The sequence below is a fragment of the Silene latifolia genome, chromosome 6, assembly GCF_048544455.1.
Source record: "Silene latifolia isolate original U9 population chromosome 6, ASM4854445v1, whole genome shotgun sequence".
In the NCBI taxonomy this organism is placed as follows: domain Eukaryota; kingdom Viridiplantae; phylum Streptophyta; class Magnoliopsida; order Caryophyllales; family Caryophyllaceae; genus Silene; species Silene latifolia.
In genome coordinates, this window is record NC_133531.1 from 138244789 (window position 1) to 138264497 (window position 19709).

The window sequence follows — 19709 nt, forward strand, 5'->3', positions numbered from 1 at the left end:
AAAGGATAATAGCCACATATCCTACCACATATCCCCTGGCTAGAATGATTCAATTATGAACCATAAAGATAAATCAGTACACATTTTAAGTCATTGGAGATTAATAGATACTCAGATCCGGAAATGCAAAAATGTTTGTTCTTTAATTAATCTAGGATGCACTATCAACTCCGGATTTTGGCATTACTTATTTGTGATTGTATAATATACTCCCAGAAATTACAACAATGCAAACGGACTAGAACAAGGGCTATCACTCCTACTTACCAGCCTCTATTTCAACTTTAAAATATCATGAAACCCATCCTATATTCATACACTTTGACCCGTTTAACAACCTCGATCAACACACTGCAACACGAGACAAAATAAGCCCTAAAACGAAAACGGGGCAGCAAATACTTGACTTTAAACTCGATATTTTACCAATAACCTAAATCAAGTATTCCATGCTATATTATTATAAGAATACAGATGCTACTTCGTATGAACCAATAACACAATAATACAATAATACAATAAATCAATAACAATCAATTTGATGAAATTGATAAAGATGCTACTTGTATAATTTTAATTAAGAACTGAAATTGGAATTATATAGGGGCAAAATAAAGTACCTTTGATGTTGTTGTGTAAAAATCAGATGCGTTGAAGGCAGAGGGCAGGCATGGTGTAGCCAGAAACAACTAGTAGCGAGGAGTTTCAAAATCCGGAGTTGAAACTGCCGTGTAGGATTCGAAAAGCAGCGGTGATTAACGATTGAGGCAGAGGCGAGCATGGTAGGAACGGTGGCTTGGTGGTTGACGGTGAATAATGACTGAGGGTTTAGCAGCGGTAATTAACGATTGGCGGTTTTGTGCTCAGGGAAGATGAAGAGGGTTTATCATAAAAAATGAAAATAGTGATGGTGATAATCTGTTTAGGAGAGTAAATTGGGGTTTTGGGTTTATTTTTTGGGTAGGTATTAATGTCGGTTCTTGTTAAAACCGCCATAAAAGTATATGATGGCGGTTTTTTATTAAAAAGTATTGTCTAGTATTATTATCTTTAGCGTCGTTATTAACGTCGGTTGTTAATATAACCGCCACAATTGATTAATAGTGGCGTTTCTTATATGAAACCGCCATAAATAGCTAATACTATTACGTCGGTTCTTAATTTAAACCGCCACAATAGACCTTCTACACCATGAAAAATTCGCTCCCGCCAATTTTTTTGGCTTTTTGCGGCGTTTCTATTAGAACCGCCACAATAAAGGCGTCACGATAGGGGTTTTTTCTACTAGTGCGACTTCCACACTCATACGAATAAATTGACCTCTTTCCGCTAAGGCCGTAGGCTTATCAATGCGGATAACTTTGCCAATTTTACCACCTATCCTTCTCAGGATATCCTCATGATAATATTCAACTGACAACTTGGGTATCCGCACCCACTTAGTCAAGTGACGGATAGGTTCATCAGTTGCAACAAAGTTAGGGACCCATTTTTGAATCGTGAGATAGTGATCGCCAATCATCCATGGTCCTAGAGTGAGAACATGATCGTAGTCCTCCTTGTTCGTGAATCTTGCCACATAAAATGAATGACCCACATCCATGAGTGTAAGTCCTCCCTTGAGCGCCCACTTCTTTTTAACCTGTCGTAGTAAGGTGAAGTATCCAATGTTTTTATCAAACATCTTAATGATAAGGGTGTCCTTCCAATGCCTCTGAATTTTCGCTTTCTCCGCTTTCGTCAATAAGATGGTCGGACATGAGGGATCATTAGCAAACTCACTATCCTCCGTATCATCATCAGACTCTTCCTCAAAGATTTCATTATTAGTAATATTGAAATCTTGCCCTGGCTCGATAGCAAAGGATGGAGAGCCCCCATTACTTAATGACTCCTTGTACGATATCCGTGGGGTAGGGGTTGGGCGGATACCAGAAGTACCAACGTTGGTATTACGGACATCCCCTGTATTCAGAGGGTGAAAAGACTGAATAAAATTATTATCTTGATTCATTTTGACCTTCTTAGTAGAACGATTGGATTGATCGTCCTCAGAATTTGGAGATTGGGATGAATTTTCTAGAGAGAGCATTCTAGAGAGAGAAGTATTAGGCGATGACATAAATAATACAGTTTCCTTATTTAAAAAGATGCTTTTTGGAGGAAATTTGTGAGTTCATCTATTCTTGAAGAAGTATCAATCATTATCATTTCGTTACATATATTAATCTTCTAAGATCTACTACTACATGATATGCCAATATTACAGCCATGCTTACATGGCATTATGTAATTATCTTCAATTCTTTTGAGTAATTTGAACATTGCACATATGATATCACGAAAAAAATGGAAAGTTTAGCATAACACTTAAATCAATTAAAGAAGCAATATAAAACATATCATTATTTACCAAAATTAAATATGATTATCAATCAATCCCTAAATTCATGAATATTTTAAGTTCAGATAATCAATTGAAAAAATAGATTATAAACTAATTTACTATAGGTCTATAGCTATATGATATTCTTTCAAGCAAATTTACGGAATATATTTATATAAGTAAAACTACGGAATATATGATTTTAAAACTAATTTATAACCGAAATTACGGAATATATTTTAAATTCCTATATTGATGGTAAAAAAACTAGAGTAATGGTAAAACAAAAACAAATACTCCATCAGCTATTGTGGTTGTTAGTAATTATTAAGTTAAGACAGTCTTATACCGTGAGACGATTCTATAATGTGGAAAGACAACTTTTTTGTTAGCATTAAATGAACAGTTTTTTTTTGTTTCGTTTTTTTTAAATAAAAATGGACCGTCTCATGTGAGACCCTCTTATTTTATAATTTTTAACTCATTAAATAAAAAGACAATTTTTTTATTAATTTAATAATGAAACTAAACGTTTTTTTATTAACAAAAATGGACAATTTCATAGTTGAAGTTGTCTTAACCTATAATTTATGAATACATTTTACAAGCATTATTATTATTATTTTCCGATAACTTTTTAATGTGTATATGAAGGTAGAAGGGCGAGCTTCATTTGAGATTATTTCCCTGATAATTTTTTACACTATTTAAGTGGAGAAAAAGGAACATACATCGGATGTATTACCTCCAACCTTTTTGTTTTTTGAGCATATATATATTTTTTTTGAGCTTATTACCTCAAACTTTATTTGTTTTTGAGCATATATGTATTTTTTTGAGCATAATAAAGTTTAGAAGTTAGATTTTAATATTTTTTCTGTCAAAACTCAAATTTAACTAAACTTATATGTAATATTTTTGAGTTTTATTGTAATTTTTTAGAGCTTAATATTTAAGTGAATATACTCAGAAACTTCATAGTGAAACTTAGAAACTTTAAAACAAAACTCAAAAACTTTATTATAATGCTCAGAAACTATAGAAATGGAGGTAGTACCTCAGATGTATAATCCTCTTACTGATTTAAGTGGGATTATATATCCTTTATGTTGTTTATATATCTCAAACGAGTTGGGCGGGTCGGATCATACAAGTCGGGTACAATGGGTTCAAACACGGGTCAGGTCATACGGGTTATAGGTCGGGTTATTAGGGGCAAAGTGCGGGTCAACAATTAGTATCTAGCTAACACTTTTTATAGATCGGAAAAATATTTTTTTGAAAACTAAATATATTTAATATTAATATTTTAATCATATTAAATGTTTAGTTTTTTAATTATTTTTTCAAATATATTATATAATAAATTTTAATATTTTAATAAAAATTATTTAAATGTATCTTTGACTCAACGGGTCGACGTGTTCGTGTCGGGTTTCACTTAAATTAATGGGTCATTTCGGGTTGCAGATCGAACGGGTTACTGCTCGAGATTTTTGGGTTTTAACCCTGGAAAAAAAGGATGAGGTCAGGTCGGGTCGAAATTTAACAGGTTTATATCTTAGTCATGTCTTAAACTCATAACTTTCATCATTTAGTTAAAATAATATGGATACGGATTTTACAAATAACCAACACTCTAATTTGTTGTCTTTTACATTTATATAATATCAACTTTCGTATGACTTTAAGTTTATTAATAATATATGGAGTATTAGCTTAAATGTAATCATCTAACCACATAGTATAAAACAACCCATAAATTTTACGGATTTAAAACTAGTGTATCATGAAATCACGATTAACTAACTTATATGCTGAATAATCACAAATCATGAACATGGTACTGCATGGAGACATTGAGTTGGACCCAAGTGAGATAAATTCATGGTTTTCTGCACAAAATCTCAATATAGACGACATATATTCGTCTATAACTAAAGACGGGCCAAATATAATACCACATTCCTAATAAGACAAGTAACAAGTGGGGTGGTGTGGGAAAAAAATGTCATCACTTTCAAGCTATTTGACTCATCTTTTGCTATATATCCGTCTATAGCAAGACTAGCTGGGTTTTCTATCTTGTCCAAGTCCCGTTTTCTTAACTACTGCACCATAATTCTTTTCACAAATCTACGTAATATAAAAGATGAGTTTTTTCTTGACTTCTCATTGGTTATTAGTTTTAGGGCTTGAAAATTTTTTTTTTTTTAAAGTAGGGTTATTCATGTTCTTAATACACATTTAATTACTCTCTTTCCCAATTTCATTAATTAATTATCTCTTTTTATATTTTCTTTAATTAAATACCTTACACTTTATTCTATTCCTCCGCCACTATCAGTTAATGTATTATACAACTGGTTGTATATACAACTTATTCAATGTAGGTTAGCTTTGTTATAAAGTTATCGAGCTCTACTAACAAAATTATCGAGTTACGATACAAAGTTATTGAGCTTAACAAAATAATTGTTAAGCTCAATAACTTCGTAAAATAGCTCAATAACTTGTAAAATAGCTCAACAATTTTGTGTAAGAGCTCAACAACTTTGAGGCGGTTGTACAATGCTACTATACAACTGGTTGTAGGATAGTATTTGTGCACCACTATCAACCCAAATTAAAATATATACAATCAAAATCATGCATGAAAATGATAATTTGCTGAAATATTACAAATACATTAGAAACATGGATGTAAAATTAGATTGAAAAATTACAAATAATCACCGACTTGAAAATAAAACAAGTTTCAATTTTTAAATTACAGAAAACTAATATAAAGTTTATGAAATATACATATAAAAACCGAAAAATTAATGAAGGACAAAAATCGAAGAGTAGTATAAAATCAGACATGTTTGGTTGGAAATTAACGAAGGACAAAAATCGAAGAATATATATGTTTAATGTTGATGAATAGGTATTTTTATATGTGAATCCGCGCCAATTACTTTCACCACCACGATTCATAAAAAATATGTATCATAAATAAAATATTTAGCATAGTGAGTACACATTTTAAATACTAAACTATTTAACTCCTGTATCAAATGATAGCGCCTGCTATTACGACAATACGACCCGTGCATTTTTTGCACGGGTTTAAAACTAGTTGTTCTATAAGACCAAGTTATCAATAAGACCAGCCCAATAAACCAACATTCTCTATCTACTAAAAGAATAGATGATCTTTATCACTTCCCGCCAAAACGTATATTCTCAAAAAAGAAAATTAATGATAATTGTGTCCCTTCACTAAATAACGAGTCTAACAATTACAATTTAATTCATCTATTATCTTTTCATTAAAATTAATTTTTTCATCAAATTATATTATTTTCACTAAACTCTAAACTATAATATTTTAATTAAAATAAAATAAAATTGATTTAAAACTATAAATTGCTAAATATTTTATTAATCCTATTATTAGATGATGAATTGACCCATATTCTGTATAAAACCAAAACTAGAAATCGTTGTTATTACTTTCGTGACAAAAAAAAAATTTGAAAAAAAAATATATATATAAATTCAAATTCATTAGCTTTATGCTATAAAAATATTTTCATTAAGTATATTTTAACTCATACTCAATTCTCTTAACAAATTTTCAATTCCACTTTTTATTTATAAAAGCAAAATAGATGAAAAATGTAAACAATTATAAGCTACCAGTATTATATAAGTAATTTTATAAAAATATTAAATTTTAAGTATCGTGCATATAATGAAGAGGGTCTAAACTAATATAATTAAAATAGTTAATATAGTTGTGCAATTTTTTTTATTTTAATAACATAATATTATAACTTGATAACTTACATATTTTAACATGTCCGTATCCATCTTAAGATGACGGATTATCAAAATAAAATTAAAATGTAAACAAAACTAAATATTGAGTTTGGACTTTTTTTTTTATTGGGTAAGTCCTATGGTGTAGAACGGTCCTATAGGAGAGTTACTGATTTTTTTTTTTTTATCAAAACTCTCTTGTTGGTAGATCTGGCAAACAGATCAGGTCGTGTCATGTTCGTGTCCGTATTAACTTTAAACGGGTCACTACTACCCCAACCCTAACCCGACCCAATTACATAAATGGGTCATTTGTTCCAACCCTAACCCAACCCATTTAATTTTTCTATAACCCAACCCGACTTATTTAACCCCCTTATCTGTATGTGAAAAAGCACGACCCATTTAAAAGTGTCATAATATTTCTGGATTTAATAAATAATCCAATTAAACAAACACTTAAAAATAAGCATTTTTATTCATTATTTTTTAGATAATAAGGCTGGGTGGTGATTATCGCAGTACACATTTTACTCATCACAGTACACAGTTGACGATTATACCCCTCTCATTTCCCCCTCCAATTTTCCCTCTCATCTGTTTTACCTTAATTTCCTCTCTCGCCCATAAACACCGTGAACAACCGCCGTTGTCAACCATCTTCAACAAGAATGAGGGTTGTTGTGGTCGCGGACAGCGGGGAGGGAGGTCGCCGGCGAGGGAGGTTCCCGTCATTATCTAATCCTTTTTTACCTTACCATTGTCAAAATCATTGCAATTCCAAGCCTTTCAATTTCAAAACATGGAAAAGGTGCAGAGAAATTGTTGACAATCGTATTTTTATTCAACAATAAAAAAGGATGATGAATTCATGACAACAGAAATGAATCATGGCTAAGTTGCCCAAGTATATAGTGAGCTCGAAAATGGAATGAATATTGCACAAACATCCTCTGACTGCATCTCGCCGACGAATCCCGGTAAACCAATAGCTCTACTATTAGGGCTATTCATTCAGTGGTCCGGACTAAAAACCAGACCGGACCGGACCATTTGGTCCGGACCGAAGTTAAGTAATAAAAGAATTTTTAAATTTGTAATATTATTGATTTTATTTTCTACTTTGTTTACGCGTATTATAAGATGTGTAGTTATATAGTTAAATCTCGTAAGAAAATAATGTTTATTTTGATTATTGCGAACTTCTCGAGTTCTAGTTTTATATGGTAAAACATGCCAATGACAATAATTTTTGGTCCACTTTGGTCCATTTTGTCCGGTCCGGTCCGGTCCACGTATTTTTGTGGTTCAGACCCGGACCGGACCAATATTAATATGGTCCGGTCCTCTGGTCCACCTCTTAACCCTTATTTGGTCTTCGGTCCAAAGAGTTTGGTCCGGTCCGATCCGGTCCCGGACCAATGAACACCCCTACCTACTATCCCCTACCAATTAACCCTGATTTACTTTAACTTAAACCCTAATTAATCATAATTATAAAAAAAGAGTCAATTTAATTAGTAATAATGGATTAAAGAATTAAATATTTGTTCTATATTCGAATTATCATTCATTATTGAACAAATTATTATTTTTGGATATGGTCAAGAGTTAACAATAGAGAGAAGTTAGAGAGAATTATTTTTGATATTTTTAGACAGGGGTAAACAAATGGAAAATAATGTGTAAAATGTACTGTAATGAGTAAAAAATGTACTGCGAAAATAAATTACGTAAGGCTATAACGCTTAGCTTATTTAATTAGTTTATTAGGTTAAACGTGTTAAAAATGATCTGCTAAAGATATGGGCCGTGCTTTTTCACATACGGATTTTACTCTTTCACATACATAAATTACGTTTTTTACCCTTTTCACTTTTCAATCATCTATCATCCTATCTATCATCCTAGGTAGAGTAGGTACTCCATTCACCTGCCAACACCTCCATTCCCCTACGTGACCACCACCAACCATCCCCTTATCACCAGCGATCCCACTCATCGGCGACCCACTAGAGACACCAACAATTTTCCCCAACCGACGACCACAACTGCGACTCCAACAACGAACCACCCTTCACGCAACCCCGATCGCATCCGATGCAATCCCCGCACACCACCGTCTTCCCTGTTCTTCCATGTATGTAGAATTCATTAATTAAAAAAAAATAATTAAGTTGGCAATCTGATTGAAATATGCCAGCACGATTCGGTGATTGTATTGGAACAATGTATTGTTTTCCTATTCTTTAAGAATACGGCGCACTACAACTTTGGACACACAATCTATATAAAATAATAAAACAACAACCATAACATATTTTTTTTCCCTCCAAAACTTCACTCCACATTTAACATAGATTTTAGGATTCATTAAAAATAGGCCCACTAACTAAATAGCCCAATATATAAAATTTATTTTATGTTGTTAACATAAAATTTATACCACCATATTTTATTGTTGTTTTTACTAACTTCTCTATATTTTAAGGTCTCCATAATATCATAATTAGTTTTAAAATTTTGTGGTTTTTTAAAATTATTTCCTTATCCTATATAGTATATACAGTTGTTTGATGGCATGAATTTAAATTCTTTAAGCATCATGTTTTTATTCGATTAAACAATATTGTTTAATAATGAAATTTAGATAATTGTTAGTCTCAAAATCATTCCTTTTATGTTTTTAAACTGGTGTGAATAGATATTTGTTAAAGTGGTCAGTCATGTTGAAGTGTTCATAACTTTCAATCTAACTATCTATACTAATTAATAAAACAATAACAATTGCCATGGTATCTGATTAATTTTTTTTTACTATGAACTTAATGTTTTGTTGCCGATCTTCGATTATCATGTTATTATAGCATCTCCCCTTTCCTTGCACGAGTAAATTGAATAATCTAACAACTAACAAATTGAATTTGAGAAGCATTGGTTAAATGTCTTTAGAGAAGGTCTCATAATAAATTTGTTATGAGCTTATTTTATGATTATAATACAAAACAATACCACGGGCAATAAAACAGATGAAAACATGGTTAAAAATAAAATGAGTACACTTATTATAAGAATATATACAAAGTTAAAGAGTCGTGATTAACAATATAATTATATAATGGTCATGAAAATGATAAATGATTACAATGTTATATCGATAACTTCTTTAAAGACTATATCTGATTTCCCTCAAAAAAATTTATTAGTTAATGCAATTTATACGAATGAAATTTGACTATGGGTAGGTTGACATTGTTTAAACATTAATAAAGGATTAAAGGGTATGTATTAAAGAGTTTTGATTGGATGTATATTTAACGTTAGCGAACATGAATAAGGGGTACTCTAGAGTTTCAATGGCCTAATTCTCAATCACAAATTATACTATGATATTATACCCTAATATGGTGAGACCACATAAAAATGACCATTTTATGGTAAAAATTTAGCTTTTGATATTAAAAGTTACCACTATTGTGTTAGTAATAGTGACTACTTTAAAAAAACAATCATTTTTACACATATTGTTCACTATTTCTTATAAATTGGTCACTTTTACCAATCTATATTCTACATACATTGATAAAAGTGATCAATATCTTATTTCTTATAAATAATAAAACACAAACCATAAATATCTTTTTAATTTCCCGCCTAAATACTCACCTCATACTAAGCACAATTTTACCAAAATTCATTAGCCCACTAATCAAATGGCCCACAATGATCATCAAATTTATATCTACTAACTCATACATGACTAATATTAACTATGAAATGACCCCACCATGTTAACAAAAATGAACCTCAAATTGATTTTTAAATTTATTTTGTACCAATTTCTACCAGTCAAATATTGAATACCTTGAAACTAAAAAATAAATTCAACTTATTTTATGACTTTTGAATGTGTAAATCAAAAGATATGAGACACCAGTAATGCTATGGGACATAGAGACCAAATATGTTTCGCGATTAACGGGTCGTAAAATAATTTCAAAAGCTCAGAGAGGTTTTACATTTCAAAACTTATCCTATATGGTAAAATTTGCCGATATTTGAAATTATTAACATGCTTTAACATAAGTGTAAACATGTCGACATATGCATGCTCTAATCAAAGATATGAGATACGGCGGTGTAAGCATAATATACAACAAGAGTATAACTATGTTTTTACAATTAATACTCTCTTAATACTAATGTTATTTTGAAAAAAAAAAATTAATACTATAATTAAATATGTAGTTTATATTGTTATAGAAGTATTGTATTTGTAATTGTAATTGTCAAGTATATAATTTCCATGTAACATATGGGAAATCAATTACCTCAAATAAGAAACCAAAACAATGTTGTAAATTTAAGAATTTACGAAAAATTTTAAATATACAATCTATACACGCCCGTGCAACTTTGCACGGGTCCTAAACTAGTTACGAATATAAAGGCTTATAGTCCCGTTTTTTATTTTAAAATCAACACACAAAACAATTTAGTTGTACAATGTAATTTTGTGTATTACAAAGCAAATTAATACAGTTTTTTTATTAATTGAAGTAAACTACTAGTTTGATATGAGAATTAAGATACATAATTGAATAATTTGAGTGAAATTTAATTAGGTTTTAGGAGAAATAGAAAAGATAAAACAAAGGTTTTTTACTTGATGGAGGGTAGTGGTTGAAAACATTGTGAAAAAATGTAGGTGAAAGAGTAAAAGTCGTATGTGAAAGAGTAATTCCGTTAAATAAATGGGTTATTCGTGTTGGGTTCGTGTCAAAAAAGCTCAACCATAACCCGATCCATTTAAGTTTCGTGTCGTGTCCGTGTCAACCCAATTACTTAAATGGGTCACGACGTCTTAACCCTAACCCGCGAAATTCGTATCGGATTCGTGTCGTGTTTTCGGGTCGTGTCAATAATTGCCACCTCTACGTTGTTGGACTAATTTCTCTTATTAGACCCGTCCTATACTATAAGACAATTTTATAGGAGAGTAGCTAACATAGCCCAATTAATCCTAGTGGGCTCATTGTGTATCATCTACAACCCAGCTTATAAAGGCCCAAGAAGTACTATAGCTGTTCATGGGTCATCCCGCCTATTAGCCCGTCCCGTCCAGCCTGCTTATTACGTGAGCTTGGACAAGTACTTTTTACCCGAAAAATAAAGAGGGCGGGCCAAGCCCAACCCACCAAGTTAAATGGGCGGGTATGGAAAACAAGAAAATCCCGCTGGCCGGCTCATTAGGCCCGTTTACTATTTAAATCCTTTACTTTTACTCCTAAAAAAAGACATTTTCAAAAAAAATTGTGGTCCTGTTTGGTAAACAACAGATTAATATTAGTAGAAGCAGATTTAGAAAACAGATTTGACTAGCATAATAATTTAGCATGTTTGACTAGCAGATTTATTTAGCATAATTGTTTTACAGGTGTTTGGTAGTTGGCAGTTTTAGATTAGCAGCTTGTTTAGATCCTTTGTAAAATGACAAATAAGGATACGAATAAATTATTTATTAAATATATTAAAGAAAGGTTAATATTTTTTACGGGGTAAAGAAGACTATTTTTTTTTCTTTCTAATCCGCTAACCCAATATGCTGGTAGGAGCAACATATTGCAAAATAGCATATTAGACCCCAATATGCTATTTCAATATGTCATTAACCAAACGCTCTAAATAGCATATTCGTAAGTCAAACATGCTAAACCTCTCCAATATGCTGAAATTTGACGAATATGCCATTTACCAAACAGAGCCTGTATCAATTTTATAACGATGTGGAACACTAAAATAATACGTAAATCATAAAGGTTAAAATATAACGAAAATATTTATATATTGGGTACCCCTATATATTTTAATTAATAAATCATCTAAATTTGAGTTTCGTGGTATGGCCCATTAGCCCATGGACCGCCTGACTTTTGACTAAAAGACGGGCAAGGGCAAAGATAATTAACCCATATTTAAGGCCCGCCCTGCCCACTAAGTCTTAAAGGATAACTTTTTCCTTTACGGTCCGGCCCATGTCCGGTCCAAACTCGCATTTGAACAGTTGGCAAGAACGTATTCAACGTAGACTTTGGCAACAAATTCAACCTTCGAACATCATCAAAATAACGTAACCCCATCAAATTGTTTGATTTTTCGTCTTACAGAAAATGTCAGCAAATACAAACGACGTGATACACATACACGCCCTCTCCTCATACTATGTCAATTGTCAACGCAGTCAACCCACAAAAACGAGGCGCATCACTCCACCATACAACCAACACGGCGTCGTATCATTCCACATTGACGCAGCTCAACTAACTGACTTCCTCCTATTTTTCTCCGCGACTTTTCATTTTGCCCATCAAATTCTCACTTCAAAAAATAAATAAAAATATTGTCATTCAACTACAAACTTCAATATTTTTATTACTCGGGTAGACTTCACAAACGAGTCAAATTAAGTTGTGCTCGGTCAAGTTGAGTTATTTCGGTATAGGTTAATTTCGGATTTGCGCTAGTTCGGTCAGGGTTATTTCGGCTCGTTTATTTATTCAACTGTTACAAAGTTATTTATGAATAATATTTGGTGTGCAACACTGAACATATGGTCGAGTTACATTGAATCTTGTTAATTTAGATTCTAATCAAACTTGAACCTTGAGTTCGGGTGTTAGATCAGATCATTGGGCCGGGTCAACTTTGTCAATTCTAATTGGGCGTAATCGCTTCAACTAAGCCCGGCCTGGTTCCGCCACTGATATTGTCAACACATCAACCCACCAAAACGAGGTGCATCACTCCACTCTACGACCAACACGGCGTCGTATCATTCTACATTGACTCAGCTCAACCGCCTTGACTTATTCTCCTCTCCAACTTCCCTCCAAATTTTCTTCGTCATTTTAATTTAATTTTTTAATTTTTTTCCGAAACAAATTCTCTCTCCGAAATTTCAACCATATTAAATGGAGAATCAAACTTAAATTAACTTGGCTCATCGGATAAATCCAGCTCAAAATTTCTCCATACTTTTTGGTACGTTGTCTCGTAAACTCTCTTTTTCCGCAGTAATAATTATTATATAAGACGGTTGTACGCTAATACGAGTACGACTACGACTAGTACCCATGTTTTTATGTTGTTGCAACTTTAGTTATGTTCTCAATTATGTTTGTTGAGAATTAAATGATAGGTAGTTGAGAATTTAAAATTTAGTGTTTTATTTTTGTGTTTGATCAAAGAATTATTTGCTGTTTGATTAATTTTTGTTGGGAAAATCAATAATAAGTAAATACATTGTTGATTATGTCGGAGGTGCGGTTAGTTCGATGTCCGAAATGTGATAAAGTCTTGCCTGAGCCTCCTGGAATTCCTGTCTACAGGTGTGGTGGTTGTAGCACCATTCTTCGAGGTAATTATCGTGTAAGACCGTTGTTCAGTTTGATACTCCCTCTGTCCTGGTCATTTGTTGTCCTTTGTCCTTTTCCATATTGGTTGTCTCAATGAAGGTGATTAACAATTTGATCATTCACGGGTCAATTTGTTCCACTTGTCATTTAGTAATTGACCCCTTCCTCTTTTCTTGGTCTTTGTGCCAAAAACCAAAACCAAAGGAAAACAATTGACTGGACCGGAGGGAGTATTTCGTTAAATTTGTTATGCACAGCAAGTGTTTGTAGAAATGCGTGACTGAAATTTTGGTTTGTGTTTTTGGGTTATTCTGTTTCGGAATGATGAAATGAACAGCGAAGAAAAAGTCATCGGTGAGTGACGGGTTGGTAAACGGGTCTCTAGTAGGAGAGGAGAAATTGGTGGATTCTGGTGGTAGTGATTTTGGTGAGGAGGGTCTTGTTGACGAGGATAGTGTAAATATGGATCGTAGATCACCCTTAAGATCAATGGTTGGAGAGGAAGGTAGTATAAATATGGATCGTAAGTCACCTTTAAGATCGATGGTTGGAGATGGTGATGAGAGGAAGCCACCTTTTTGGGAGACTGAGTTTCATGGGGGGTTACCCAAGTCTCCGATGAGGGATAGGTTTTTGGATGATCTTGGTAGGACCCCTATGGTGTCGAGAGATGCTAGCCGGTCACCAATGAGGGGAAGGGTTGGTTCTGATGGTTTTGATAATGATGGGATTAATTCGTCAGCAGCAAGGTCGAGAAATGTGAGCAAGTCACCTTTGAAGGGGCGGGGTGGGACACCAGTAAGTATGAGAACAAGAGATGTTAGAAGGTCGCCTATGATGGAAGGTATGAGTTTCGGGGGTTTGAATGGAGTTGGTAGATCACCAACACAGTCAATGAATGGAGATGTTCCCAAGTCGTCATTGAGGCAAGATCTTGGCTCTGATTTTGAAGGAAATTCAGAAGATGAGAGGTTTGGAAAGATGAGACCAAAAGCTTCATTCAATTCATGGCTTTCTGACGATAAACATGAAGGACAATCTGGTGATAATTATTCAGGGGGGCGGAGGAGTACATGGAGAGACCGAGCTGTAGATAGACCTGATCAATATACTCAAGGGGTCAAATCTGTCTTTTCTGATGAGCATGACCTGGCTTCCAAAGGATCACCTGATCATTCAGTTCATGGTATTGGTCCTAGTAAGGGAGGAGTGTATCAACGTGGGAGATTCAAGAATGCCAATTCTGATGGATATGCCAGACCAAATGTGGCTGATGAAGCTTCCAATTATTATCCGGATCCTGTTTACGGATATGGTGGGCCAAGGCAAAGCTTTGAAAGTGCGAGGGGACCTTCTAGTGTCCAGGAGCTACAACGTGCAGAGCTTCTTCGGAAATACAATGAATTGAAGGATCAACTTAATGGTTTAGATAACGTTGAAACAACTTCGGTAGATGGTTCTTCGAGACTCACATATGGATCAACTCAGTCCCATCATGGCCCTGGTATAGCGTATAACAGGGAAGATATGTTTAATAATCAACCAATGTATGTGGATCAGTATGATGGTCAAATGAAAAGGAGGCCTCGCTCTAATCAACAATTTTCAATACATAAAGTGCCTGAGTATGTTCCAGAACGGTCCATGAACTATGACCAGGATCAACGTGATTCATACGTCAATGATACACATGCTCACCATCCTGCATGTAGCTGCTCACTTTGCTACTCAAATGTTGGTAAAGGCCAGGATCAACATCGAAGGCATGGTAATATGCATTTTGAAAGATGTGATCCCGGATCCTATGATCCTAGAATTGCGCATCCTGGCCCTCGAGGACGTCCGTCTCACTCTATGCATCACCACAAGAGAGTTGCGGTATCTAGCCTGAACAAAAGGCTCTGCCGTCCTATATCGGGGGGTGCTCCCTTTGTTTTGTGCAACAATTGCTTTGAATTACTTAAATTGCCTGGAAATCGCAAAGCAAAGCATAAAGATCAACAACTGCAGTGTGGGGCCTGCTCAACTGTTTTCTCTTTTGATCTTCAGCACAAGTCTGTTGACCCTTTGTCTCCTCAAATGAAACCTGATTCTGTCAATGTAGGTTGCTTTACCGGAGAAGTACCTAATGAGTTGGGTCCTAAACCTCACCGTGATAGCGTTACTGCTACTAGTACAAATATCGGATCTTATGATTTTGATGCAGGAGGTTATACCTTCAAGTCTATGAGTTCTGAAGCTAGCATATTGACTAAAGGGGACAAATTTAATTCAAGTCTAGCTGAGAAAAACTTGGAGATTGCTTCCTCACAGTCCCGCATTTCTGTGGATGAACGTATTTCTGATACCACAAGTGTTCGAAGCAGTCAACAGAATTCTTCAGAGGTGCCCATGGCGACCTGTCCACCTCTAAAGAAGCAAATAATTGATAGTAACGCCTCTCCAGAAGCCCCCTTGGATATAACAGAGGCAGTTGAGACTGAAGTTCACTACAGTGAGTTACCCTCTACTGGTGTCTCTCGGGATTCTGGGGATATGCCAAGAGAATCTCCAGTTTCTGGGAGTGACAACCTGGTACAAACTCGAATAGATGTTTTATTGAACGGCATTGAATCATTATCTGCTCACAATTCCTCTAGGAAAGCCGAGGTTTATGTCAATGGTCAGGCTATACCTTATCGTTTGATTAAAACGGCAGAGAAGCTCGCGGGACCAATCCAACCTGGAGAGTACTGGTAATTCTCTGTAGCACGTTATCCTACCACTAATGATTGTTAAGAGTCACTACCACAGTACCACGACAAATTTATTGTTCTCATTTACCCGTGGTAATCCACTAAGGGTCCAGTTTTAGTTTCTTGAGATTTAAGTAAAGATACATAGTAAAATTTGTCTGATTTTATTCATCAAAAGAACTGGGTATATTATCATTTCTAAAAATTTGGAACTATTGTACATTGTGAGAAAATGTCTGTCAAAGTCGTTTACATGATTTGATCACCCAAGTCAAATGGGAATCATATAAAGGAGAATGGAGGTATATCTTTATATGAAAAGGTGATAAAGATTAAAGACAACATAATTGCAGTCATGATTGCTGTTTTGCTGATAAACTTGCTTCCTAGTTTACCTGTTCCTCAGATATAGTTTGTATAATATCTCACTCGATTCTCTTGCAGGTACGATCCCAAGGCTGGGTTTTGGGGTGTGATGGGCCATCAATGCATCGGAATCATTCCTGTGAGTTGACTATCCCTGTAATTCTTTTCTTCTATTTTTTCTTAGATGCCAACAGCATATTATGAGACATTTCATTTCTATGTTGCAGCCATTTATTCAAGAATTTGGTTATCCAATGCCGGAGAACTGTTCTAGAGGTGATTCTGATGTTTTTGTAAATGGTAGAGAACTTCAAGAAAGTGATCTGGAATTACTTGCTCGCCGAGGACTTCCAACTACAATTAGCATGCGCTACATTGTTGATATATCTGGAAAAGTTGTGGATGAGCGGACTAAAGATTTTATTGTTAACCTTGGAAGACTTGCACCTTCGTGAGTCTCTGAAACTTTACTAATACTATGAATGTGGCTATGCTCAAAAGTGCGTTAATTGTTAACACATATTTCCTGTTGGTCTCACTGTTATCTCCTATTTTCCGATACCGCATCAACTAAACTGTACGAGGATAACACTTACACAATTTTTTCTTATGTGTAATGTGCTTATCTGAGGAGCTTATGGAAACTAAACCTAGCCCTAGCTATCAAGCTTAATTAAGACACACATAAAAGTAATAGAATTGATCGACTAATGTGGCACTTCCCCTAATCTTACCCCCTCTCCCCCAACTCAGCCAAAAAAAAAAAAATTAAATAAATAAAAAGGGAATAACGAAATGAAAAGTGAAAGTGAAAGACTTGGAAATATAATTGTAATGATACTGTATTCACTTAATTACTTCTTTAATACTTAATGCTCTGTTGCTGCTTAAGTATGGTCTGCTGATCGTGGAAGTGAGACGAGCAGCTGTAGATAATGCAAAGTTGTGTGTAAACAAGCATTTTTTAGATGGTCTTTCTAGACACTGAGTGATTGAGCTGAGATGTCTTGAGACTTGTGACTTACATAATATGAGCAATTGATATTCTATTGCATCTGAAGAAGAATATTGGACATGCCGATAACACATCATTAAGTCGATGATGTTGCTGAGGATAGACTGTTCTCATTGTCACACTTGAACCCAACTTCCCACACTATTTAGATTCGGTTAAGAGCCTAGGAGCCCTCTCTTGACTCTGGTAGTCAGTAGTCACTTAGAGGTTCCAACTTTATTGTTGTTTGATGCTGTCTGTGTTTAAGCTACCTATTTTACTCGGGCTCCAGTACAAGTGCCAGATGCAGGTCTGTCCTCGAGTGTTGAACAGAGTCTTGTGTGAAAATATTTATGTTTTAGCCTAAGGTGAAGTTTGCAACTGTCATATTATGTTGATATCCAACGTACGAGCTATGTGAGTTTTTTTTAAAGTAACATAGATTGCACTATCATGGTCATTCATTTAGTCCTTTGCAACCAAAATTGATATATTCGTGATTCCCGAAAGTAAATAGTTTTCCCTTGGAATTCTGGATACTGGTGAAACATATTGTTGGGAGCTTGTTTCTAATTTCCTATTGCTAGCTGTGTAAGCACTACTACTACTGCTCATTTGTTTCATATAATACCTTAACCAGAGTCGAGAGGAACAAGTGCGGGTTTGGGATGCAAGTCCCTGAGCAATTTGATGACTAGATTGGAGCCTTTTCTAGCATTCAGGTTACCGAGGGATGTATCATTTGATTCAGGTTCAGATCATTGCAGAATTTTTTGGGGGACATTTCGCTTCTAACCCCATCAACTTTTTGTATATTTAATTTTGCACATTGAGTGTAAATTATTCATTCGTTCTTTGTACGCTGTACTTTCATAGTCATACTGCTGCCATACTGATTTTAATACTAAATAGAGCAGATATTGGTAATCTGTGATCTATGTAATGTAATATTTGTATTTATAATTGTATTAATCTTGTACCTCATTCTACTCGCTAAAAATGATACTCCGTATTTGTATTTTAAGTCTCAAATGCCAATCATTATGACTATTGTTTTGGCTTGATTAGTTGATTCTAAAACTAGTCAAGCTTCGATCAAAAATATATTGTAGATTTTTAATCCCTTTGGGGTCATATATTAAATAAACAGAGTAATTTTGCAATCTACAAAACCTTGAAAATTTCAAGAACTATTGCCATAATAAACATGGCATTGTTCAAACCTCCTTAATCCATCCAAACTCTAAAGGGATATGAATTATGATCATATGAATGCAAGTGGGTTATCATGAAATGAGTGATTGAGTGTGAGTGACTGAGTGTGTGGTCCTTGATGATTAGTTGTAAGAAAGTGACTTAAATGACAAAAACTAAACTTGGAAGAAAGTAAAAGAAAAAAACACAACTCTTAAAAATAACTTGAACAACACTCTTGAAAATCTTCTAATTTTTTTCCTTTATCATTTCTATTGTTTTAGATATTCACAAGAAATTTAAAATATTTTTTTTTTTTTGCATAGGGAATAGAGAATGATGATGAAGACGATTTTTATAGAGGCTGAATTTTAAACTTTAACCATGCATCTTGCCAATGGGTTGTATTTAAGAAACTAAAAAAGGAAATAAATACTTAATATATGCATTAATTGTCTTGGTTCATGTGTAATTTATTCTTTAATTTCTAAATTAATACCAACTTTAGAAGGGTATTAAATGCTTATTGTATATAGCATTTCCCTTTTTTTTTATAATAAATTAGTTACTTTATGGAGATATAAATTTATACTGAATCCAAACCTCATATATTTATAACTGATCCCTATAAGCTTTTTCAAAGTTTTTCCTACCTCTTAAATTATTAATAAAATAACTTTTTAATAAAAGATCAATTTTTGTATCATGTGCCCTTAAAACACACGTTATTGTAGTTTAGAAAATGAAGTATTTTATTGAAAATTATGAAAGCCATTTTCTACTCTACTTTTTGGTGACTTTTTCCTTTTACC

The 19709-nt window shown here is 33.9% G+C and overlaps 1 protein-coding gene across 4 annotated transcripts; it reads left to right on the top strand.

Annotated features, from left to right (window-relative positions):
- Nucleotides 1–12871: 12871 nt before the first annotated feature.
- On the top strand, nucleotides 12872–18703 carry LOC141587390 (uncharacterized). 4 transcript variants are annotated; one of them, XM_074408873.1, is made up of 6 exons: nucleotides 12963–13234; nucleotides 13524–13610; nucleotides 13946–16343; nucleotides 16788–16848; nucleotides 16937–17160; nucleotides 18344–18703. In XM_074408873.1, exons 3-6 carry the CDS (start codon nucleotides 14071–14073, stop codon nucleotides 18399–18401), a joined length of 2616 nt encoding a protein of 871 aa, XP_074264974.1. In that variant the 5' UTR covers nucleotides 12963–13234; nucleotides 13524–13610; nucleotides 13946–14070; the 3' UTR covers nucleotides 18402–18703. The 4 variants fall into 4 exon arrangements, with proteins under 4 accessions (XP_074264976.1, XP_074264974.1, XP_074264975.1 ...); XM_074408874.1 differs by having other exon boundaries at nucleotides 12993–13234; nucleotides 13582–13610; XM_074408875.1 differs by lacking the exon at nucleotides 13524–13610 and having other exon boundaries at nucleotides 12872–13234.
- The last annotated feature ends 1006 nt before the right edge of the window (nucleotides 18704–19709 follow it).